At 49.6% G+C, this 23,751-nt stretch overlaps 1 protein-coding gene and 1 pseudogene across 8 annotated transcripts in view; one reads left to right on the forward strand and one right to left on the reverse strand.

Annotated features, from left to right (window-relative positions):
- The window catches only part of SEMA4A (semaphorin 4A), a 34,958-nt gene extending 16,167 nt beyond the window's left edge, over nucleotides 1-18,791 (forward strand). For all 7 annotated transcript variants that reach the window (XM_050753102.1, XM_050753116.1, XM_050753093.1 and 4 more), the window contains 7 exons: nucleotides 200-372; nucleotides 1,787-1,937; nucleotides 13,884-14,064; nucleotides 15,891-16,009; nucleotides 16,155-16,312; nucleotides 16,628-16,728; nucleotides 17,455-18,791. In XM_050753102.1, the coding sequence (XP_050609059.1) occupies nucleotides 200-372; nucleotides 1,787-1,937; nucleotides 13,884-14,064; nucleotides 15,891-16,009; nucleotides 16,155-16,312; nucleotides 16,628-16,728; nucleotides 17,455-18,044 (1,473 nt within the window). In that variant the 3' untranslated portion in view covers nucleotides 18,045-18,791. The remainder of the gene's footprint in view (nucleotides 1-199; nucleotides 373-1,786; nucleotides 1,938-13,883; nucleotides 14,065-15,890; nucleotides 16,010-16,154; nucleotides 16,313-16,627; nucleotides 16,729-17,454) is intronic.
- On the reverse strand, nucleotides 10,632-11,674 carry LOC126934641 (SAP domain-containing ribonucleoprotein-like; annotated as a pseudogene). The gene has a single exon (XR_007719074.1). The product of XR_007719074.1 is annotated as an SAP domain-containing ribonucleoprotein-like (transcript).
- Nucleotides 18,792-23,751: the final 4,960 nt, after the last annotated feature.

A 23,751-nucleotide genomic window follows, 5' to 3' on the forward strand; every position in this document is an offset into this window, starting at 1 on the left:
GGTCCCCAAGGAGAGCGGAGGGGAGGGGAGGGGAGGGGAGGGGAGGGGAAGGGAGGGGAGGGGCGGGGAAGGAGACCAGAGGTGCTGGGGAGCGCGGGGTGGGGCACACGGGGCTGGGGGTGCGGGGAGCACACACGGGGTTGGCGGGACGGGGACACGCGTGGCTGGGGGTGCCCCCTCATTCTCCCTGTACCCCCAGAATGACGTGGGCGGCGAAAAACTGCTGCAGAGGAAGTGGACCACCTTCCTGAAGGCCCAGTTGCTCTGCACCAAGCCGGGGCAGCTGCCCTTCAACGTCATCCGCCACGCGGTTCTGCTGCCCGCCGATTCTCCCACAGCTCCCCATATCTACGCAGTCTTCACCTCCCAGTGGTGAGCAGCAGGGCCGGACCGTGGGGACTGGACACGGGACTTGACTCCAGTGAGGCCCCGGCTCGTGGGCGGAGGCAGGAATTGACATGAGCCAGCACCTATTCAGCACTTTCACAGAGGAAGGCATTAAATCGTCACCACCTCTGAGAAATTTGACTCATGCCCTTTTTGTAGATGGGAAAAATAAGGCTCAGAGAGGTTCTAACTAGTTTATATTCTGCCTAGTTCCAAAAGGGATAGGAAGCATTTTGCAAAAGGCAAATATTAAAATCAATAAAATAGATAAAGAAATGGGAATAAAAGGAGAGTATGAGAAGCCAGGGATAAGGCCAACACACTACAAATGCTTGTCATAAGATGTAGTATAGTCCCTGGATGCCAGCCACAAATTTAGCTCTGCACTTCCTAATGGCCAGGGCAAACAGGGAAACACCATGGGTATCATAAGATAAAGTCGGCCGGGTGCGGTGGCTCATGCCTATAATCCCAGCACTTTGGGAGGCCGAGGCGGGCAGATCATGAGGTCGAGAGATCAAGACCATCCTGGCCAACATGGTGAAACCTTGTCTCTACTAAAAATACAAAAATTAGATGGGTGTAGTGGCGCATGCCTGTAGTCCCAGCTACTCATGACCCTGGGGCAGGAGAATCCCATGAACCCGGGAGGCGGAGGTTGCAGTGAGCTGAGATCACACCACTGCACTCCAGCCTGGCAACACAGCAAGACTCCATCTCAGAAAATATAAATAAAAATAAAGTCATTGCTTGAAGGTTGAGAAAGGTTAACCGATTTGTCCAAGGTCCCTGAGCCATGGTCTGGCCCCACAGTGTTTAGGTACCTGCTGACAATGTGTGTATTTGGGGTAAGTGGGGTCTGGTATCCACAGGATCCAGAACTGAGAGCCTGGTGTATACAATAGTCAGCTTCAAGAGAGCAAGAGAAACAGACCTCCTATCTCCACAGACCAGGGCTGAAGGAATAAAAACAGTCTGGTAGGCAGGCACTGGTTGGTTCTCTGAGGACCACGGATCCAAGAGACTGAAAGGAAGAGGGCTTTGTGTGGAGCCAGGCTAGAGCTGGTTACACTGTCCCTCCAATGGGTGCAGCCCAGTCTAGGCAGGACAGGCAGGGGCCACCCCAGGGCCTGAGCCCCAATTAATTCTCATTAAGGATAATCAGACTTCATATCCCAAGATGGGCCTAGAGCCAGGCCCTGGGCCAGAGTCAGGGAATTCCATGGGGCTTCCTTGGCCCTTATCAACACAGTGAGGGGAAGGAGTGGTAGCTGGAGGCTGGCCCAGCTCTCCACACTCTTGCCTCCTGGGCTTTATCACTGAGGGTGGGCCAGGGCTGGAGAGAGAGCTGCCTGGTATGGCAGAGACCACAGACAATGTTCCCTCTGGTTGTCTCCAGGCAGATTGGCGGGACCAGGAGCTCTGCGGTTTGTGCCTTCTCTCTCTTGGACATTGAACGCGTCTTTAAGGGGAAATACAAAGAGTTGAACAAAGAAACTTCACGCTGGACTACTTATAGGGGCCCTGAGACCAACCCCCGGCCGGGCAGTGTGAGTACTACCTCCCACACTAATCACAGTCTACACACACATGATGTGCACGGAAAAGCACCTATCATGGCATAGTAAAGGCCCAATAAATGTTAGTGCTCTCCACCCCACCAATCTTGTCTGCTCAGACATACACCTGGTACAGCTGCCTACATTCCACATGTGCCTAGCACCCTCTTATACACAGAGGAGTTGCCAGAGCCATCTCCCTTCACCAAGGCTAACTGTACACCAAATATCTGGGTATATCACTATGGAAACAAGGGAACATGGGCTGTGTGCCAAGGACTGTCTCGGGCATTGCCACCTGCCTTTATTATTTAACTTTTTAAAAAAATCAGAGACCAGGCGGGGTGTGGTGACTCATGCCTGTAATCCCAGCAATTTGGGAGGCTGAGGCAGGTGGATCACTTGAGGTCAGGAGTTCAAGACCAGCCTGGCCAATGTGGTGAAACCTCATCTCTACTAAAAATACAAAAATTAGCCGGGCATGGTGGTGCATGACTGTAATTTCAGCTATTGGGAGGCTGAGGTAGGAGAATCGCTTGAACCTGGGAGGTGGAGGTTGCAGTGAGCCAAGATTGCACCACTGCACTCCAGCCTGGGTGATAGTGTGAGACTCAGTCTCAAAAAAAAAAAAAAAAAATCAGAGGCCGGGCATGGTGGCTTATGCCTGTAATCCCAGCCATTTGGGAGACTGAGACGAGAGGTTCACTTGAGGTTAGGAGTTTGAGACCAGCCTGGGCAACATTGTAAGACTCTGTCTCTACCAAAAAAAATTAGCTGGGCATGGTGGCATGTGCCTGTAGTCAGCTACTCAAGAGGCTGAGGTAGGAGGATCACTTGAGCCTGGGAGTTCAAGGCTCCAGTGAGCTGTGATCATGAGAATGTACTCCAGCCTGGGTGACCAGAGTGAGATGCTGTCTCTAAAAAAGTTTTTAAATGAAAAAAAGAAAAAAAAAATCACAGCCTGGGCAATATTGGGGGGAACCCATTTCTACAAAAGAGAAAAAAATCAGAGCTATTATATGTATGTGATTTGAAGAATCAGATCTAAAATCAAATAGATCTATAGGGTTAACTACAAAAAGCAGTCTTATTTCCCATCCTCCACCTCGCCCCAAACATTTTCAACTCTTTTAGCTGATTCTTTTTAAATTTATCTCAAAATCTCTAAATAACATGCTTTTATTGCTACTTCTTGATGTTTCAGTTTCTGACAGTATCTGTTGAATTTCCATTGTAAAAGGCGAGAATTTAACTATGTTCCCCAACCCCCGTCTCCACCCAGTGGTGTGCTAGAGCTGGCTTGCAGCAGCTAGCAAGAACTGTTTTTGCACATCTTTTTCCAAATTTGTGTTCAGTGATATTATATTGGTAGCTTGAAATTAGCCATGGCGGAAGTATACATCACAGAAATCAGCAAACAATGCAAATCGGCTTTCTAACCCTCTCTCAACAAAACTGACTTGGACCAACATACAGTAACTGCACCCACCCCCAATCTCCTAATGTAATTTTCTGGTAATTTTGGTTAGATCACTATTTATATTATGACTCTTCTTATTCACAGCCGAGCCAGGTAGTAAGCCATGATTACTTTTCCTTTTTGCATAGTTTTGTTTTCCCTGGGGCTAGTAATTATCTTGACTTTTCTGCTTGCTTTGTTTTCTAAGCTCTTTATTTTTATTATTTTTTTCGAAACAGTGTCTCACTCTGTCACCCAAGCTGGAGTGCAATGGCGCGATCTCGGCTCACTGCAACCTCTGCCTCCTGGGTTCAAGTGATTCTCCTGCCTTAGCCTCCCGAGTAGCTGGGATTACAGGTGTTTGCCACCTCACCCAGCTAATTTTTGTAATTTTAGTAGAGATGGGGTTTCACCATGTTGGCCAGACTGGTCTCTAACTCCTGACCTCAGGTGATCCTCCTACCTCAACCTCCCAAAGTGCTAGGATTACAGGCATGAGGCACTGTGCCTGGTCGAAGCTCTTATCTTTAATTCAACCCCAAGCTCTTCCTAAATTATCTGAATCTCTTCTGAAGACAGACCTATTAGCTTTTCTAACAGTTTTGTCTTCCTGGAGAGCCTTCCTGTCTGCTCCAGTCTGGACTAGTGCCCTCTACTCCCGGAGCACAGATGCCATCCTGGAATCCCCCTTCCTCATCAGCCTGGGGATTCCCCTTTGCCTCTTTCCTGTGACACATCTCGTGTTTCTTGCGTCCTATGGCTTCCTCTTTTTTTTTTTTTTGAATTTTCAACTGTCTCATTTTGGTGGAGGTTATCCTTTGTAGATTCCTGGAAAAGGATACATGGCAGGTAAAACATTTTAAGATCTTGAGTGTCTGAAAATGTATTCTACTTTCCTATTTGATAATTTGGCTAAGTATACGTCATTCTAGAGTAGAAACACATTTCCTTCAAACTTTGAAGGCCTTGCTTTATTATTTTCTAGCTTCCAGTGGTGCTGTTGAGAAGTCCAAAGTTATTCTGATCCCTAGCACTCTGAATGTAACCTCGTTTTATTTCACTGAAATCTTTTTTTTTTTTTTTTTAAATACTGATACTCATGGAGCAGGGCTACCGTATAGGCAGCGTGCCTCACTGCCCTCACTGCCCTCACTGCCCTCACTGGAATCTTGTAGTGCTTTTTCTTTGTCCTGGTGTTCTGAAATTTCATGGTGTTGTGCTTTGATGGAACACTACTCGTTTATTGTGCTGGGTGCTCACTGGGCCACTTCAGCCTGGAAATTAGTACTCTTAGTTCTTTCAGTTCTGAGTTTTCTTGAACTATATCTTCCTATCTTCTTCTTTTTTTTTTTTAGATGGAGTCTCACTGTCATCCAGGCTGGAGTGCAGTGGTGCGATCTTGTCTCACTGCAACCTCCACCTCCTGGGTTCAAGTGATTCTCCTACCTCAGCCTCCTGAGTAGCTGGGACTACAGTTTCACGCCACCATGTCCGACTAATTTATTTATTTATTTATTTTGAGATGGAGTCTTGCTGTGCCCCCAGGCTTCAATGTAGTGGCTCTATCTTGGCTCGGTACAACCTCTGCCTCCCGGGTTCAAGCGCTTCTCCTGCCTCAGCCTCCCGAGTAGCTGGGACTACAGGTGCCCTCTACCATGCCCAGTTAATTTTTGTATTTTTAGTAGAGACAGGGTTTCACCATGTTGCCCAGGCTGGTCTCGAACTCCTGACCTCAGGTGATTTGCCTGCCTTGGCTTCCCAAAGTGCCGGGATTACAGGCGTAAACCACAGTGCGCGGCCTTTTTTTGGTATTTTTAGTAGAAACTGGGTTTCACCATGTTGCCCAGGCTGGTCTTGAACTCCTGAGCTCAAGCAATACACCCACTTTGGCCTCCTAAAGTGCTGGGATTCCAGGCGTGACCCACTGTGCCCGGCCCTATCTTCTTTTCATTCAACAAATATTTTTTGAGGACACATGCGACTATTCTGGGCAGGGAATATAGAAGTGAGCAAAACACATGAAAGTCCTGGCCGGGCACGGTGGCTCAAGCCTGTAATCCCAGCACTTTGGGAGGCCGAGACGGGCGGATCGTGAGGTCAGGAGACCGAGACCATCCTGGCTAACACGGTGAAACCCTGTCTCTACTAAAAAACACAAAAAACTAGCCGGGCGAGGTGGCGGCCGCCTGTAGTCCCAGGTACCCGGGAGGCTGAGGCAGGAGAATGGCATAAACCCGGGAGGCGGAGCTTGCAGTGAGCTGAGATCCGACCACTGCACCCCAGCCTGGGCGACAGAGCAAGACTCCGTCTCAAAAAAAAAAAAAAAAAAAAAAAGAAAGTCCCGGGGCCGGGCGCGGTGGCTCAAGCCTGTAATCCCAGCACTTTGGGAGGCCGAGACGGGCGGATCACAAGGTCAGGAGATCGAGACCATCCTGGCTAACACGGTGAAACCCCGTCTCTACTAAAAAAATACAAAAAACTAGCCGGGCAAGGTGGTGGGCGCCTGTAGTCCCAGCTACTTGGGAGGCTGAGGCAGGAGAATGGCGTAAACCCAGGAGGCGGAGCTTGCAGTGAGCTGAGATCCGGCCACTGCACTCCAGCCTGGGCGACAGAGTGAGACTCCGTTTCAACAACAACAACAACAACAACAAAAAGAAAGTCCCTTCCCTCATGGGGCTTACATTCCAATGGAGTGTTTTCTCACTTTTTTCTGGACCTCCTAGACTAGTCTTCTCACTTTTTTTTTTTTTTTTTTTTTTTTTTTTTGAGGCGGAGTCTCGCTCTGTCGCCCAGGCTGGAGTGCAGTGGCGCGATCTCGGCTCACTGCAAGCTCCGCCTCCCGGGTTCCGGCCATTCTCCTGCCTCAGCCTCCCGAGTAGCTGGGACTACAGGCGCCGCCACCACGCCCGGCTAATTGTTTTGTATTTTTAGTGGAGACGGGGTTTCATTGTGTTAGCCAGGATGGTCTCGATCTCCTGACCTCGTGATCCGCCCGTCTGGGCCTCCCAAAGTGCTGGGATTACAGGCTTGAGCCACCGCGCGGCCGTCTTCTCACTTTTTTTAAGCTTTCCTACTGTCCAGGTCTTTGGTTGTGTTCTATTTTTCTGGAAGAGTGTCTCAACTTTGTCTTCCAATCTTTCTGTCAGGTTTTTCATTTCTGTGTTCAGAGACAGTGAAAGAAAAAAGAAAGAAGGCCAGGTGCAGTGGCTCACACCTGTAATCTCAGCACTTTGGGAGGCTGAGACAGGTGGATCACCTGAGGTGAGGAGTTCAAGACCAGCCTGACCAACACGGTGAAACTCCGTCTCTACTAAAAATACAAAAATTAGCCAGGCATGGTGGTGCACACCTATAGTCCCAGCTACTCAGGAGGCTGAGGCAGAAGAATTGCTTGAACCAAGGAGGCCAAGGTTGCAGTGAGCTGAGATCGTGCCACTGCACTCCATCCTGGGTGACATAACGAGACTTCATCGAAAGAAAGGAGAAGAGAAGAGAAGAGAAGAGAAGAGAAGAGAAGAGAAAAGAAAAGAAAGAAGAAAAAAGATTTTTCGTTTCTGCCAAACAGTCTCGACCTCCTGGGCTCAAGTGATCCTCCTACCTCAGCCTCCTGAGTGACTGGAACTACAAGCACCCACCACCACACCCAGTTATGTGGAGGCAGGGTCTCAAACTCATGGGTTCAAGCAATCCTCCCACCTTGGCCTTTCAAAGTGTTGGGATTACAGGTGTGAGCCACCATGCCTCACCTGGGATTGTATAGATTAAAAGAAATTTAAGACCAGGTACAGTGGCTCAAGCCTGCAATCCCAACAGTTTGGGAGGCTGAGGTGGGAGGATTGTTTGGGCCCAGGAGTTTGAGAGCAGCCTGGGCAATATAGCGAGACCCCCATCTCTACAAAATATTTAAAAATTAGCTGTGTGTTGTGCCGTGCGCCTGTAGTCCTAGCTACTTGGAAATGTGAGGTAGGAGGATCACTTGAGCCTGGGAGGTTGAGGCTGTACCCCACTGTACTCCAGCCTGGGCAACAGAGTGAGACCGTGTCTCAAAAAAAAAAAGAGAAAAGAAAAAAATTTACATAATCCCTTCCCATCTTCCATTTTTCTCATGCATTTTTTTGTTTGTCAGAGTCTTCCACAGCCTGGATCTTGATGACTGCATCTCTGTAGTGTAGTTTAAGTATTTCCTATAAATTGTTCAGTAGTTGGATCTAGAGACTTAACTCAGATTCAGGTTTGGTTTGGAGGGGGGGCAAGATTACTTCATCATGGTTGTGTGCTCTTTTCTCTGGATGCCTGTAATGCCTGGTGGCCCTCTTTGTGTGAAGGAAAGACTCTTCTTTGGCAGCATTTGCTTCCTGTTTCATGGGTGCACTATTTTCACGTATCTCTCTTAGGATAGTAATGATGGATTTCTGTGAAGTTTTCTTCTTTCTGATTCATTTCTATTTCCTCTTAGGTTTTTTTTTTGTTTGTTTGTTTTTGTTTTTTTGGTTTTTTTTGAGATGAAGTCTCACTCTGTTGCCCAGGCTGGAGTGCAATGGCGCGATCTCGGCTCAGTGCAACCTCTGCCTCCTGGCTTCAGGCGATTCTTCTGCCTCAGACTCCCGAGTAGCTGGGATTACAGGCACACACCACCATACATAGCTAATTTTTGAATTTTTAGTAGAGATGAGATTTCACCATGTTGGTCAGGCTGATCTTGAACTCCTGACCTCAGGTGATCCGCCCACCTCAGCCTCCCAAAGTGCTGGGATTACAGGCATGAGCCACCGTGCCCAGCATTTTTTTTCTTTCTTTCTTTCTTTTTTTTTTTTTTTTTGAGATGGAGTCTTGTTCTGTTGCCCAGGCTGGAGTGCAGAGGCGCGACCTTGGCTCACTGCAATGTCCACCTCCCTGGTTCAAACGATTCTCCTGCCTCAGCCTCCTGAGTAGCTGGGATTATAGGTGCCCACCACCACGCCCACCTAATTTTTTAATATTTTTAGTAGAGACAGGGTTTCAACATGGTGGCCAGGATGGTCTCCAACTCCTGACCTCAGGCAATCTGCTCGCCTCGGCCTACCAAAGTGCTGGGATTACAGGTGTGAGCCACCGTGCCCGGCCTCTCTTAGGTTTTTGTTGGTTCTTTTTCTTCTTTTTTTTTTTTTTCTATTTGTTTATTTTGGTTTCTTTCTTTCATGTTGGTGGTTTTACTTACATGTCTGGTAGTCCTTGAATGTCTACTCATGTTTAACAGCGGGGGACCTTGAAGCTGTTTGGAGCTCTGTGTCCATAACTAAGGCTTGGAAATTTGGTCTTTGTTATGCCACCACTGAGAGTGGTCTGGCTGGGCTGTTTGGTGGGAATCTTCAATGTCAGTGTCTTTACTGTATCTTAGGTCATTAAATCTTTCCTCTTAGACCTCCAGTCAGTTTCCTGAGCAGCCTCTTCTAGTCTTCTGCGTGGAGGCAGATGATCTGGCTCTTGGTGTCTGGGAGCCACAGGGGAAGAGGGTTGGGTTTGGGAAAGAGTCTCATCATGTAGTATACCTACCTGTATTGAATCCCCCTGCTTTCAGGATGGTGTCCCCATCAACTGGGCCTGCTATCCTTCATCCAGAAACCCTCTGTTTTACTCTCTCTGGTGGATTAACCTCCAGTCTTGGGCCAGGATGTGGAAGGGGCAGTCACCCAGGTCTGTGGAGTTTGGAGAGTACCAGCCTGTTTCTTTTTTTTTTTTTGAGACGGAGTCTTGCTCTGTCGCCCGGGCTGGAGTGCAGTGGCCGGATCTTGGCTCACTGCAAGCTCCGCCTCCCGGGTTCACGCCATTCTCCTGCCTCAGCCTCCGGAGTAGCTGGGACTACAGGCGCCCGCCACCTCGCCTGGCTAGTTTTTTGTATTTTTTAGTAGAGACAGGGTTTCACCGTGTTAGCCAGGATGGTCTTGATCTCCTGACCTCGTGATCTGCCCGTCTCGGCTTCCCAAAGAGCTGGGATTACAGGCTTGAGCCACCACGCCCGGCCACCAGCCTGTTTCTTAAACAGACTTTCAAATAATCCTCCTTATTTAGCATCCCCATTAACCTCACTTCCAGAGGTGCTTGAGATTAGTAATTCGTGAACTTTAGGAATCCTGCCTTCTAAATGTTTTGGGGCTTCCTCCAGGGCTGGCTTGAGAAGATTCTTCTCTCTCTCTCTCTGTTAAGTCTTTTCTGTTGTTCATTCGCTTTCCAGCTTCCAAAATGTGGATGCTTTTGCACTTCTCTCTTGTTCTCCCCATCCCTCGCTCGTCTAGGTTTATGTCTTTTTAAAAATTCCCTGGCCAGGCATGGTGGCTCACGCTGTAATCCCAGCACTTTGGGAGGCAGAGGCAGGCGGATCACTAGGTCAGGAGATCGAGACCATCCTGGCCAACATGGTGAAACCCCATCTCTACTAAAAATAAAAAATTAGCTGGGTGTGGTGGTGCATGCCTGTAATCCCAGCTACTTGGGAGACTGAGGCATGAGAATTGCTTGAACCTAGGAGGCGGAGCTTGCAGTGAGCCAAGATCGTGTCACTGCACTCCAGCCTGGCAACACAGCGAGACTCCGTCTCAAAAAAAAACAAACAAAAAAAATTCCCTTTGGCCCAGGTGCAGTGGCTAAAGCCTGTTATCCCAGCACTTTGGGAGGCCGAGGTGGGAGGATAACTTGAGGCCAGGAATTGGAGATCAGCTTGGGTAACATAGTGAGACCCCATCTCTACAAATAAAAAATTAGCTCGGGCCAGGCATGATGGCTTATGCCAGTAATCCCAGAAGTTTGGGAGGCAGAGGTGGGTGGATCACTTGAGGTCAGGAGTTGGAGACCACCCTGGCCAACATGGTGAAACCCCGTCTCTACTAAAAATACAAATATTAACTGGGTGTGGTGGTGGGCTCCTGTAATCCCAGCTACTCAGGAGGCTGAGGCAGGAAAATGGCGTGAACCCGGGAGGTGGGGCTTGCAGTAAACCGAGATCGCACCTCTGCACTCCAGCCTGGGAGACAGAGCGAGACTCCGTCTCAAAAAAAAAAAAAAAAAAAAAAAAAAAAAAAAAAAAAATTAGCCAGGCATGGTGGCACACACCTGTGGTTCTAGCTTCTCAGGAGGCTAAGATAGGAGGATGGCTTGAACCCAGGAGGTCAAGGCTGCAGTGAACCAAGATCATGCCACTGCACTCCAGCCTGGATGACAGTGAGACACTGTTTAAAAAAAATAATTTTTTTAGTGTAATTATCATTTGTTTTGTGTATTTGTTACATTGTGTGCATGACAGCCTTTGTTAAGGGTGTCTGAGGAGTATGGAGCTGACAGGGGCACTGGAATGCTGGGAAAGAGCTTCTTCAACTGAGATCAAGGCTTGCTGGAGGGAACCACTGCAAAAGGGCCACCAGGCAGTTTTCAAGTTATGTGACAGAGGGCAAAGATGGCCATAGGGTGCTCTGAGTTTTGGGATGGTCACATGACACAATCCAGCACTTGAACCTGGGGTACATGCTCCCTCATTGTGAGGCAGGACGTAGGCACATGACTGTGCATTTAGGCATATGTGTGACCAAGAAGAATGAGAGAAATGGAAAACACTGGAGAACACAAAGTATCAAGAACTTTTCATTAGGCAATCCCAAAGCACTCTGCTCTTTTCCTCTTCTTTGCCTCTGCATCCTCTGTGGTTCCAGTTCCAGCTGAACTTGTGACAATGCCAAATCGCTCCTTCCTCTTTTTCAGTTTCTCATCATCTTCAGACTTTCTGGAGATTGAAGAGACATTCAAACCAAATCTTTGAGCTGTTTCCTTCAGCTTATCCAAGTTAACCATAGGTTTGTTATCAGATGACAGACCTTTTGTTGGAACTGAAGAAATCCCAAACCTAGCTGCCCGAGCAGCTTTCTTACCCTCCAAGCTCACAGAGCTTGGAGAGGAAGAATTTGTTCAGCCCTCTTCTGCATTCTCTCAGTCTGTGGTATTTCAGATGTAATTTTCACCACTTTCTTCTCTACTGCCACATCAACAGTTTTTTCAGGGGGTTCTTTCTCTTTGACAGGGAGCTCAATGGGCTTTGTTTCTTCTTCCTCTGTTTCATCTCCCAGAACATCTTCTTTATTTGCCTCCTCTTCAGCGTGTTCTTCAAGATATGCCTGGAGTCTGTGGATAAGATCTTGCTTTATTCCCTTGGTCTCCAAACCACAAGCAAGACATTCTTGCTTTAGTTCAGCAAGCTTCAGCTTATGGAACTCCACTGTCTCGGTCGCCATCTTGTTACCCCTCAAAAAACAATTTTTTAATTAAAAAAAACCCTTTGGCTGGGCGCGGTGGCTCAAGCCTGTAATCCCAGCACTTTGGGAGGCCGAGACGGGCAGATCATGAGGTCAGGAGATCGAGACCATCCTGGCTAACACGGTGAAACCCCGTCTCTACTAAAAAAAAAAATACAAAAAACTAGCTGGGCGAGGTGGCGGGCGCCTGTAGTCCCAGCTACTCGGGAGGCTGAGGCAGGAGAATGGTGTGAACCCAGGAGGCGGAGCTTGCAGTGAGCTGAGATCGTGCCACTGCACTCCAGCCTGGGCAACAGGGCGAGATTCTGTCTAAAAAAAAAAAAAAAAAAAAAAAAAAAAAAAAAACCCTTTAACCTGTAATCCCAGCACTTTGAGAGGCCAAGATAAGAGGTTCACTTGAGGCCAGGAGTTTGAGACCAGCCTTGGCAATATAGCAAGACCCTGTCTCTATTTGTAAAAATAAAAAACAACAGGCCGGGCGCGGTGGCTCAAGCCTGTAATCCCAGCACTTTGGGAGGCCGAGACGGGCGGATCACGAGGTCAGGAGATCGAGACCATCCTGGCTAACACAGTGAAACCCCGTCTCTACTAAAAATACAAAAAACTAGCCGGGCGAGGTGGCGGGCGCCTGTAGTCCCAGCTACTCAGGAGGCTGAGGCAAGAGAATGGCGTAAACCTGGGAGGTGGAGCTTGCAGTGAGCTGAGATCCGGCCACTGCACTCCAACCTGGGCGACAGAGCGAGACTCCGTCTCAAAAAAAAAAAAATAAATAAATAAATAAAAATAAAAATAAAAATAAAAAACAACAAACAAACAAAAAAACCCTTTGGGAGGACATGAGAGTAGGTGCACGTTCTCATTCTGGCATCAAAATGAGATGTAGATGTTATTACCTTATTTTGCAGATGAGAAAGTTGAAGGTCAGAGAGGTGAAATAGCTTATCTAAGGACACAGCTTATAGGTAACAGAGTTGGGGCTGGCCCTAAGACAGTGCTCTTGGAGAACAAGGATCCTGACTGAAGATCAGGACGCAGGTGTCCCAGAGTCACAGCATCCTCATATTAGCAGGGCCTTTAGAGAACAGTTGGTCCAACCCCCTCATTTTATGGGTGAGAAAAAGGAGGCTCGGAATGGAGAAGGGATTCTCCCAGAGTCATGCAGCAAGTTCGTGCAAAACCGTGATGAGAAATGCTCCGTGCTACACCAACCCTTTCTGTGACATTCATTCAGTCGTTGACTCAGCAAACATTTATTGAGCACCAACTGTATGCCAGATCCTGTGCTATGCCAGGAAATGCAGACATGAGTAAAATTTGGTCCTTTTTTAAATTTCTTTTTTGAGACACAGTTTCACTCAGTTGCCCAGGCTGGAGTGCAGTGGCAAAATCTTGGGTCACTGCAACCTCCACCTCCCGTGTTCAAGTGATTCTCCTGCCTCAGCTTCCTGAGTAGCTGGGATTACAGGTGCCCGCCACCATGCTTGGCTAATTTTTGTATTTTTATTTATTTATTTATTTGAGTCTCTCTCCGTCGCCTAGGCTGGAGTGCAGTGGCACAATCTCGGCTCACTGAAACCTCTGCCTTCTGGGTTCAAGCAATTCTCCTGCTTCAGCCTTCTGAGTAGCTGTGATTACAGGCATGCCACCACCCTCAGCTATTATTTGTATTTTTAGTAGAGACGGAGTTTCACCATGTTGGCCAGGCTGGTCTCGAACTCCTGACCTCAGGGTGATTCGCCCGCCTAGATCTCCCAAAGTGCTGGGATTACAGGTATGAGCCACTATGTCCAGCCATAAAATTTGGTACTTGCCTGTAAGGAGCCTTCGTCCTGCTTCCTGCTGGCTGCCAGGCCTCCTTGCTGGAGGTGCAAAGGAGGAGAACAATAATAACAGTTAACATTGGTTGAGTGCTTGCTTCATGCCAAGCACTGTGTGAATTATTTTTCATGTATTACTGCATTTCATTTTCCCAGTGAGCCTATGAGGCAGGTCTTGGTAATAGGCCCACTTCACAGCTGAGGAACCTCAGGCAAGCAGAGGCTGGGTTGCACAACCAGGCAGCTCCAGAGTCGGAGCTTTAACCACCACCCTGAAATGAGGACTGCCATGAGGGAGGGGGCGAAGGAGAAGCGCACGCGTCGGTGGGAGGGTGAGCTGAGGGAAAGGGGCCAACCAACCTGATCTGCCTCCCTCCTCCTTTAGTGTTCGGTGGGCCCCTCCTCTGATAAGGCCTTGACCTTCATGAAGGACCATTTCCTGATGGATGAGCAGGTGGTGGGAACGCCCCTGCTGGTGAAATCTGGTGTGGAGTATACACGGCTTGCAGTGGAGACAGCCCAGGGCCTTGATGGGCACAGCCATCTTGTCATGTACCTGGGAACCAGTGAGTAAAGAGTTCCGGGACATCCCCCAGAGGACTAGAGCAGGGGCTGCCCCCAGGTTGAGGAGGGAAACCCTTGAGTTCATTCATTTATTCATTCAACAGCTGTTTACTGGGCACCTGCTATGTGCCTGGCATTCTTCTAGGTTTTGGAAATACAGCAGAGGAGCAAAACAGTCCACTCCCTACGCTTCCTGAGCTTTGTGTGGTGGGGGAGGCAGGCAGGGAGGTCTTTGGTGGCCTTATCAAGAGCTGTGTGTCTTAGGGGGGAAGCTATGTTAGAGGAATTTTGAAAGGTGAGTGGGTGGAGGGGAGCTGGAAACCGCATTGTAGAGATCACTCCTTCAGGAAACTCAGCTGTGAGGGGAGAGAGGTGGCTGGAGCAGGGAGTGGGGCCCAGCTGGGGTTCTTGGTTTTGTTTTTCCCCCTCCTTGCCCCCAGGGTTCTTGTTTTATAGACAGGAAGGACTAAGCATCTAGTAGACAGGGGGATGGCAAAGAGATGGGTAGAAGAAGGGATACATGGCAGGTAAAGTTGTGGAGGGAGCAGGCGGCCAGAGTCCAGGACACATGTGGAGCTGAGCAGCTGTGGGTGGCGGGGAGACAGCACCTGAGCTGGGCTGGGAGTGAAGTTGTAGCAGCGTGGTGCGACTTGGTGGGTGTGCAGGCTCAGGGGGCAGAAGCCAAGGGAGCTCTTATTTGAAGGCTTTTGTGTTCTCTATGTAGGTGGAGGACACAAGATCATGAGCTGGGAGTGAGGGGGCAGGAAAGGTGGGAAGTTTGAGGAGAGAGGGGTAGATTCAAATAGCCATTGTGGGCTGGGTGGAGTGGCTCATGCCTGTCATCCCAGCACTTTGGGAGGCCGAGGCAGGTGGATCACCTGAGGTCAGGAGTTCGAGACCAGCCTGGCTAACATGGTGAAAACCCGTCTCTACTAAAATACAAAAAAATTAGCCATGTGTAGTGGCACGCACCTGTAATCCCAGCTACTCGGGAGGTTGAGGCAGGAGAATCACTTGAACCCAGGAGGCAGAGGTTGCAATAAGCCAAGATTGTGCCACTGCCTTCCAGCCTGGGTGACAAGAGTGAAACTCTGTCTAAAAAAAACCCAAAAAACAAAATAGCCATTGTGGAAAGGGGGAGAGGGAGTCAGCAGGGAATGCTGCAAGACTGCCCAGGCCGACTGCTCAGGCAGGGCCTGGCTGAGGATAACCTTGAGGGTCAGTGGAAGAAATCTGCCAAGCTCATTCATTCCTTCAGGCCATATTACTAGGCACCGTATCAGCTGTGCATGTATTGAGTATACAGCAGAGAACAAAAAGTCAAAAATCTCAGTCTGTGGAGTGGGTGGAGACAGACAATAGCATCCTTAATAAGTAAATTACGTGGCACATCATGAGATTTGAGTCATGTAGAGGTGTGTGCAGGGGAATCAGGGATGCCAGGTAAGGAGGTTGCACCTGTTAAAAGGGTGGCCAGGTAGACCTCCCTGAGTTGCTTGATGAAAGTGAAGGAGGCAGGTGATGTGATTTTCTACAGAAGCACCCAGCCGCCCACTGTTTCATGCCTATGGAGAAATAGTTGGGTTTCTCCAGGGATAAAGTTTTGTCAGGGAGTTGCAAAGGAAGGACAGAGGTCCAAGGGATTTTAAGCCATTTACAAGAGACTGCCATCTCCATGGCAGAGAGGAAGGTGAACGGTCTGGTTGACCCGTGCCCAGTACGCATCACCCTCAGAAGGCGCTTTCTTACAGCTGAGGAGGCCCACTGAAGTTGGGAAGGGATCTGTGGATGAGGTGAGATGACCTCTGCTCTCTCTGTCTCCCCATAGCCACAGGGTCGCTCCACAAGGCTGTGGTGAGTGGGGACAGCGGTGCTCATCTGGTGGAAGAGATTCAGCTGTTCCCTGACCCCGAACCTGTTCGTAACCTGCAGCTGGCCCCCACCCAGGTGGGAAGGGACCTGACTATCAGATGGCCTTCCAGTGGGGCTGGCCCTGGGGGCCTGTTGGGCTGGCTCCCTGGGCCTGCACCGGCGTGCTGGGACTTTACTAGATGTGGCTGGGGCTCCCTGACAATCTCCATCTCTCCTCCAGGGTGCAGTGTTTGTAGGCTTCTCAGGAGGTGTCTGGAGGGTGCCCCGAGCCAACTGTAGCGTCTATGAGAGCTGTGTGGACTGTGTCCTTGCTCGGGATCCCCACTGTGCCTGGGACCCTGAGTCTCGAACCTGTTGCTTCCTGTCTGCCCCCACCCTGTGAGTGCCAGTCCTGGATGGTGGCCTGGATGGCCAGCCAGGACCCTTCTCAGCCAGCTTCTGCTACTGTTCTTCCTCTGTCCAGGGGCTACTGACACATTCACTCCAAGAGTCCTCCCATCCTGCAGTGGGTTTCTCCAGGGATGGAGGTTCCGGGCAGTTTTGAAGCAGCTCTAACCATCCCGGGTTCCTCTCCTCTCTGTTCCTAGTCTCCCCTGGCCTACCTTCTTCCCTACTGCACTTCCTGCCTTCCTCCTTCCTCTTCCCACTTTTAGCTCTTTCGAGGGATAATTTTTGCTTTCTCTGCTCTCTTAGGAACTCCTGGAAGCAGGACATGGAGCGGGGGAACCCAGAGTGGGCATGTGCCAGTGGCCCCATGAGCAGGAGCCTTCGGCCTCAGAGCCGCCCGCATATCAGTAAGTGCAGGACCTCTCACCAGGGGAGGTGCAAAGGCTCTGGAAGACTTTTGGGCAGGGGTGGGCATTCCTGCTCCAATTTCCTCCCCCAGCACCTGCCTGCCTTGAGATCTGAACACCCGAGTTGGGATGGATTTGGGTCCTGGCTATAGGGAAGAGGGACAGGAATTCTGAGCTGGAGGCCGAGCTGGGATTCAGGATTGAGGCTGCAGTTGATTTTGGTGTCAGAGTTGGAGTAAAGTGGACTGGGGCTTAGTCTGGGGTCCAGACTGGAAATGAAGGAGGAGTGAAATTTGATTTTGGAAGTTGAAATAGAAGTTGGAGTTAAGAGTTAGGGTTCAGGCTGGCCGGGCGCGGTGGCTCACGCCTGTAATCCCAGCGCTTTGGGAGGCTGAGGCGGTACTCTCTTCTACCATTGTTTGAGCTCATGAGTTTGAGACCAGCCTGGCAACATGGTAAAACCCCATCTCTACAAAAATTAACCAGACGTGGAAAGACATACCTGTAGTCCCAGCTACTCGGGAGGCTGGGGTGGAAGGATGGCTTGAGCCCAGGAGGCAGAGGTTGCAGTGAGCTGAGATTGCGCCACTGCACCCCAACCTGGGCAATAGAGCCAGACCCTGCCTCAGAAAAATAAAAGGGCTGGGGTCCAAAGATAGGTTAGAGACTCCCTCCTGTCTCCGTCCTTCACCCGTCCCTTAACCTTTTGCTCCTTTTCTTCTATAGTTAAAGAAGTTCTGGCTGTCCCCAACTCCTTCCTGGAGCTCCCGTGCCCCCACCTGTCAGCCTTGGCCTCTTACTACTGGAGTCATGGCCCAGCAGCAGTCCCAGAAGCCTCTTCCACTGTCTACAATGGCTCCCTCTTGCTCATAGTGCAGGATGGAGTTGGAGGTCTCTACCAGTGCTGGGCAACTGAGAATGGCTTTTCATACCCTGTGGTCTCCTACTGGGTGGACAGCCAGGACCAGTCCCTGGCCCTGGATCCTGAACTGGCAGGCATCCCCCGGGAGCACGTGGAGGTCCCGTTGACCAGGGTCAGTGGTGGGACCGCCCTGGCTGCCCAGCGGTCCTACTGGCCCCACTTTGTCACTGTCACTGTCCTCCTCGCCTTAGTGCTTTCAGGAGCCCTCATCATCCTCCTGGCCTCCCCACTGGGAGCACTCCGGGCTCGGGGCAAGGTTCAGGGCTGCGAGACCCTGCCCCCTGGGGAGAAGGCCCCATTGAGCAGAGAGCAACACCTCCAGTCCCCCAAGGAATGCAGGACCTCTGCCAGTGATGTGGACGCTGACAACTGCCTAGGCACTGAGGTGGCTTAAACTCTAGGCACAGGCTGGGGCTGCAGGGCAGGCACCTGGCCATGCTGGCTGGGTGGCCCCAGCACAGCCTTGACTAGGATGAGAGCAGCACAAAAGACCACCTTTCTCCCCTGAGAGGAGCTTCTGCTACTCTGCATCACCGATGGCACTCAGCAGGGTGATGCGAAGCAGTCTGCCTCCCCTATGGGACTCCCTTCTACCAAGCACACGAGCTCTCTAACAGGGTGGGGGTTACCCCCAGACCTGCTCCTGCGCTGATATTGAAGAACCTGGAGAGGATCCTTCAGTTCTGGCCATTCCAGGGACCCTCCAGAGACACAGTGTTCCAAGAGACCCTAAAAAACCTGCCTGTCCCAGGACACTATGGTAATGAACACCAAACATCTAAACAACCATATGCTAACATGCCGCTCCTGGAAACTCAACTCTGAAGTTGCCACTTTGAACACCAACACTCCCCTCTCCCAGGGTCGTGCAGGGATCTGCTCCCTCCTGCTTCCCTTACCAGACATGCACCACTGACTCCCAGGAAGTCTTTCCTGAAGTCTGACCACCTTCCTTCTTGCTTCAGTTGGGGCAGACTGTGATCCCTTCTGCCCTGGGATAATGGTAGGGGTAATCTGAGCCTTGTTCACTCCTTTACCCTAGCTGACCCCTTGACCTCTCCCCCTCCCTTTTCTTTTGTTTTGGGATTCAGAAAACTGCTTGTCAGAGACTGTTTATTTTTTATTAAAAAGACAAAGCTTATGTATGATGGGCGATGTGTTTGTTGGAGCAGAGGGCTCTGGCAGAGAATTGCTGGGATGTCAAGGGAGCAAGCAGTCCAAGCACATCAGTTGGGAGGAGGCCTAGGTTTGTGGGGTGATTGTTCTCTCCGACTTCAGACTACCTCCTCTGCCCTGCCAGCTCCGCACCCAGAACCAGCCCACAGCTCTTTCCTCCACTCTGAGCATTGCTGGAGGGTGCCGCAAACTTTGCCTTTTGGGCCAACCGCAGGTTGATGTTGACCAGGCTCAGCTTGTATCCGTCTGCTAGACAGGCGATACCTCATCCATCACTAACTCCCCTGTTGCGGCCCCCACAGTTGCTGTCCACAGCTCTCCCACACTTCTCGTGACTCCAACTCAGCCCCGCTTCCCCACTGCAGCAGTTGGCTTCAACTGTTGGTAGATGAATTTATAGAAAGGCTGTGCATCCACCCCCATCCTGGCCACATCCTTCTCAATATCTGATAATGCTCCATACACCTCCACACCACCTTCCTCCTCTCCCCTCTGTCACAAAGGCACAGGTCCCTCTTCCACCAAGGCTAACCAGCACATCTCTCAGCCCATCACTGCTAGGGATCTGTTCTCTAACCATCCGACCTCCAGCATCCCCACTCGCTTTACCCATTTCCTCATCTTTCATCTCTCCTCTCCCACCTACAGGTGTGTTCAGGCGTTCTCTACATAAAAAAACAACAAAACAAATCTTTCCCCAAACTCTATCCATTCACGTCACCCCCACTCAGTCTTTCTTTCCTGGTACCACCAAACATGGGAGCGGTTCCATTCTGGCTGCCCCCACCTCCCTCCAGTGTCACCTGAGCTCTCTCCAATCCCCTGAGGTCTGGCTTCTTTCCCTACCTTTCTGCTAAATGGCTCTCTCAAAGACTACCCATAAACCCATAATGCCAAATTTGACATCGGTGTCTGTGTACCCCTCACACATTGACCACCCCATTCTCACAATTTTCTTCTGTTGTGGGTTCTTAAATTTTTAAAAAATTTAAATCGTGATAAAAAAAAAAAAAGCATGCAACATACCCGCTTAGCCAAAAAAAAAAAAAAAAAAAAAAAAGGCCAGGCACAGTGGATCAAGCCTGTAATCTCAGCATTTTGGGAGGCCGAGGCAGGTGGATCACCCGAGGTCAGGAGTTCAAGACCAGCCTGGCCAACATAGCGAGACCCGGTTTCTACTAAAAGTACAAAAAATTAGCCAGGCGTGGTGGCAGGTACCTATAGTCCCAGCTACTCTGGAGGCTAAGGTAAGAGAATCACTTGAACCCGGGAGGCGGAGCCTGCAGTGAGCCAAGATTGCGCCACTGTGTGTGTGTGTGTGTGTGTGTGTGTGTGTGTGTGTGTGTGTGTTTTTTTTTTTTTTTTTGAGACAGAGTCTCGCTCTGTCGCCCAGGCTGGGGTGCAGTGGCACAATCTCAGCTCCCTGCAGCCTCTGCCTCCTGGGTTCAAGCAATTATCCTGCCTCAGCCTCCTGAGTAGCTGGAACTACAGGCACCTGCCACCACACCCAGCTAATTTTTGTATTTTTAGTAGAAACATGCTTTCGCCATATTGGCCAGGTGGGTCTGGAACTCCTGGACTCAGCTGATTCGCCCGCCTCGGCCTCCCAAAGTGCTGAGATTACAGGTGTGAGCCACCGCACCCAGTCTAACAAGTATATATTTATTTTTTAAAATGAGAGATGGAGTCTCACTGTCACCCAGTCTGGAGTGCAATGGCGCAATCCTAGCTCACTGCAGCCTCATACTCCTGGGCTTAAGGGATTCTCCTGCCTCAGCCTCCTGAGTAGCTAGGACTACAGGCACATGCCACCACACCCGGCTATTTTTTTTTTTTTTTTAGAGATGGGGTCTCACTATATTGCCCAGGCTGTCCCGAACTCCTGGCTTCAAGCAACACCCCTCCCTCAGCCTCCCCAAATGCTGGGATTACAGGCATGAGCCACCATGCCCACACCCCACCCCTCTTAGCCATCTCTACCTGTATATATATACATATATATATGTATATAAGCCACATATGGTAGGTAGCCCATGCCCATAATCCCAGCTACTCAGGAGGCTGAGGTGGGAGGATTGTTTCAGCACAGGAATTTGAGGCTGCAGTGAACTATGATCATGCCACTGCAATCCAGCTGGGGCAACAGAGTAATCCCCTGTCTCTAATAATAATAATAATATGTAAAATAAAATATATGTACTATTCATTAAGTGGAAGTGGATCATCACAAATGTTGGCTGAGTAGGCTGAGGAGGAGGAGAAAGAGGAGGGGGTTGGTCCTGCTGTCTCAGGGCAGAGGCAGTAGAAAATCTGCTTAAGCCGGGTGCAGTGGCTCACGCCTGTAATCCTAACACTTTGGGAGGCTGAGGCGGGAGGATCACCTGAGGTCAGGAGTTCAAGACCAGCCTGGCCAACATGGTGAAACCCCGTCTCTACTAAAAATACAAAATTTAGCCAGGTGTGGTAGCATATGCCTATAATTCCAGCTACTTGGGAGGCTGAGGCAGTAGAATTGCTTGAACCTGGGAGGCGGAGGTTGCAGGGAGCCAAGATCACACCACTGCACTCCAGCCTGGGTGACAGAGCAAGACTCTGTCTCAAAAACAAAAATAAATATGCTTAAAAGTGGACTTATGTAATTAAAATTAATGTTGGTCAAGTTTCAACTGTATAAATAAGTAAGCTAGGTAGGGTACATTAGATGGTGATGTACTGTAGGGAAAAAATGGATCTGGGGAAAGCAGTTTGGGAGTGGGAAGGGTGTCTACAATTTTTTTTTTTTTTTTTTTTTTTTTGAGACAGGGTCTCACTCTGTTGCCTAGGCTGGAGTGCAGTGACGCGACTGTAGCTCACTGCACCCTCAAGCTCTTGGGCTCAAATGAGCTTCCTGCTTAGCCTCCCGAGTGGGTGGGACTATAGGCATGTGCTACCATGTCTGGCTAATTTTTTATTTTTTTATAGAGATAGGATCTTATTATGTTTCCCAGACTGTTCTTGAACTCCTGGACTTAAGCAATCCTCTCACTCCTTGGCCTCCCAAAGTGCTGGGATTACAGGCATGAGCCACTCTGTCACCCAGGCTGGAGTGCTGCAGTAGCGTGACCTCGGCTCCCTGCAACCTCTGCCTCCAGGTTCAAGTGATTCTCCTGGCTCAGTGTCCTGAATAGCTGGGATTACAGGCACCTGCCCCTGTTGAAGGGGCCCCATAGGTTGCAAATTAGCAATGATAACCCGTAAGTCACGCAAAAGTCTCCATTTGCCAGACCTTTTGGGAAGAGCCAATGTTAGGGGTAGGGGAGGTATAACAGTGGCCATTACTAGAAAAGGGTTTGTTGTTTACATAATTCATCAAATTCTGCCCTCCAGAGGAGGTATTAACTGGTGTTTAAAGTTGTTTTTGCTAGCATTGACCAGTCCCATTGGGTCATACAGAAGTTGTCTGCTATGGCCTCAATTAATCCTTTTGTAAATGGGCTAGCAGCTCTGTTTTCTCTAATGCTTTTTCTTATCTCTTTATAAGCACCAAAATAAATGGGTTAATGTAACTGATTGCCTTGTCAATCTTGCATTACCAGGCAGGCTAAGAGCTCCCCTTCTAATGCCACTTGCCTAAGATAGGGTCCCATAGCTGTAACATATCCCTTGTCTTTTTTCCAATTTATTGGAGGAGAGGGCTCAGGTATTTTTGCCTGGTGATAGCAGGGCTGAGGGAGAGGGAGGCAGTTAGGAAGGTGGCGGTTTCTTCTCCCTTCCCTTTTTAGGCTCTTCTGTGTAGAGCGGGGCCAAAGCAGCCCTAACGCCCATAACATTAGAGATGTTACTTGGACCCGTTACCCTTGTGCATAATGTTAAGATTTCTTCCCACTTGTTCCCAGAGCTCTACGTCTAGTGTGCCTTCTTCTGGGAATCATGGGTTATGGGAAACAACAGTTTGCATTAGGTCCCTTAATTAAGCCTGTGAAACCGAGGCTCCGCTAGCTTTAAGCAGCCTTTTCAATACTTTTTTTTTTTTTTTTTTTTTTTTTTGAGACGGAGTCTCACTCTCACCCAGGCTGGAGTGCAGTGGTGCCATCTCGGCTCACTGCAAGCTCCACCTCCCGGGTTCCCGCCATTCTCCTGCCTCAGCCTCCCGAGCAGCTGGGACTATAGGCGCCCGCCACCACGCCTGGCTAATTTTTTGTATTTTTAGTAGAGACGGGGTTTCACCGAGTTAGCCAGGATGGCCTCGATCTCCTGACCTCATGATCTGCCCACCTCGGCCTCCCAAAGTGCTGGGATTACAGGCGTAAGCCACCGCGCCAGGCCATGTTTCAACACTTTTATATACTGCTGCTCTTGAGCTGATACAACTGTTGTCCATGATAAAACCCTAGTGTGAACAATTCCCTCGAATTTGGAAATCCTGAGCAGGCACCAATGACTTACTGACTTACTGACTGCACAGTCTCTTCACCTTTGTTTTTGAGGGTTCCACTGCGATCCATTGCAGCATTCCTCACATGGGGCACCACCTGCCAAATCTGTCCCACAGACTCTGGCCAGAGCAATGAATGAAAGGAGTACTCAGACATAGGTGTCCAGTGAAAGAGCCAGCTAGGGAACTACCAGCACTAGGGGCTGAAGAGAGTTCGCAGCCCCGCTAAGCCGGTGATGTTCACATTTATTTAGTACAGATTTAATGACAAAGGCTTGGAGCAAACACAATTTATGGGTAATAAACATTGTCAACCCCCCAAGTAGAGACCAGTCCTGTGTGCAAATGATCAAAGGTTGGTTTCTGGAGGCAGGAGTAAACAAATTTATCTAGATAAGTTCCTTTACATTCCCTTGTTATCTGCCCTTTGCTCTCAGGCTTTGAATGAGAGAATTGGCTGCCTTCAGCCAAATTTTCTTTGAAAGCTTTTGCAAAACCTCCTGGCCTTCCA

The sequence above is a fragment of the Macaca thibetana genome, chromosome 1 (assembly GCF_024542745.1).
Source record: "Macaca thibetana thibetana isolate TM-01 chromosome 1, ASM2454274v1, whole genome shotgun sequence".
NCBI lineage: Eukaryota > Metazoa > Chordata > Mammalia > Primates > Cercopithecidae > Macaca > Macaca thibetana.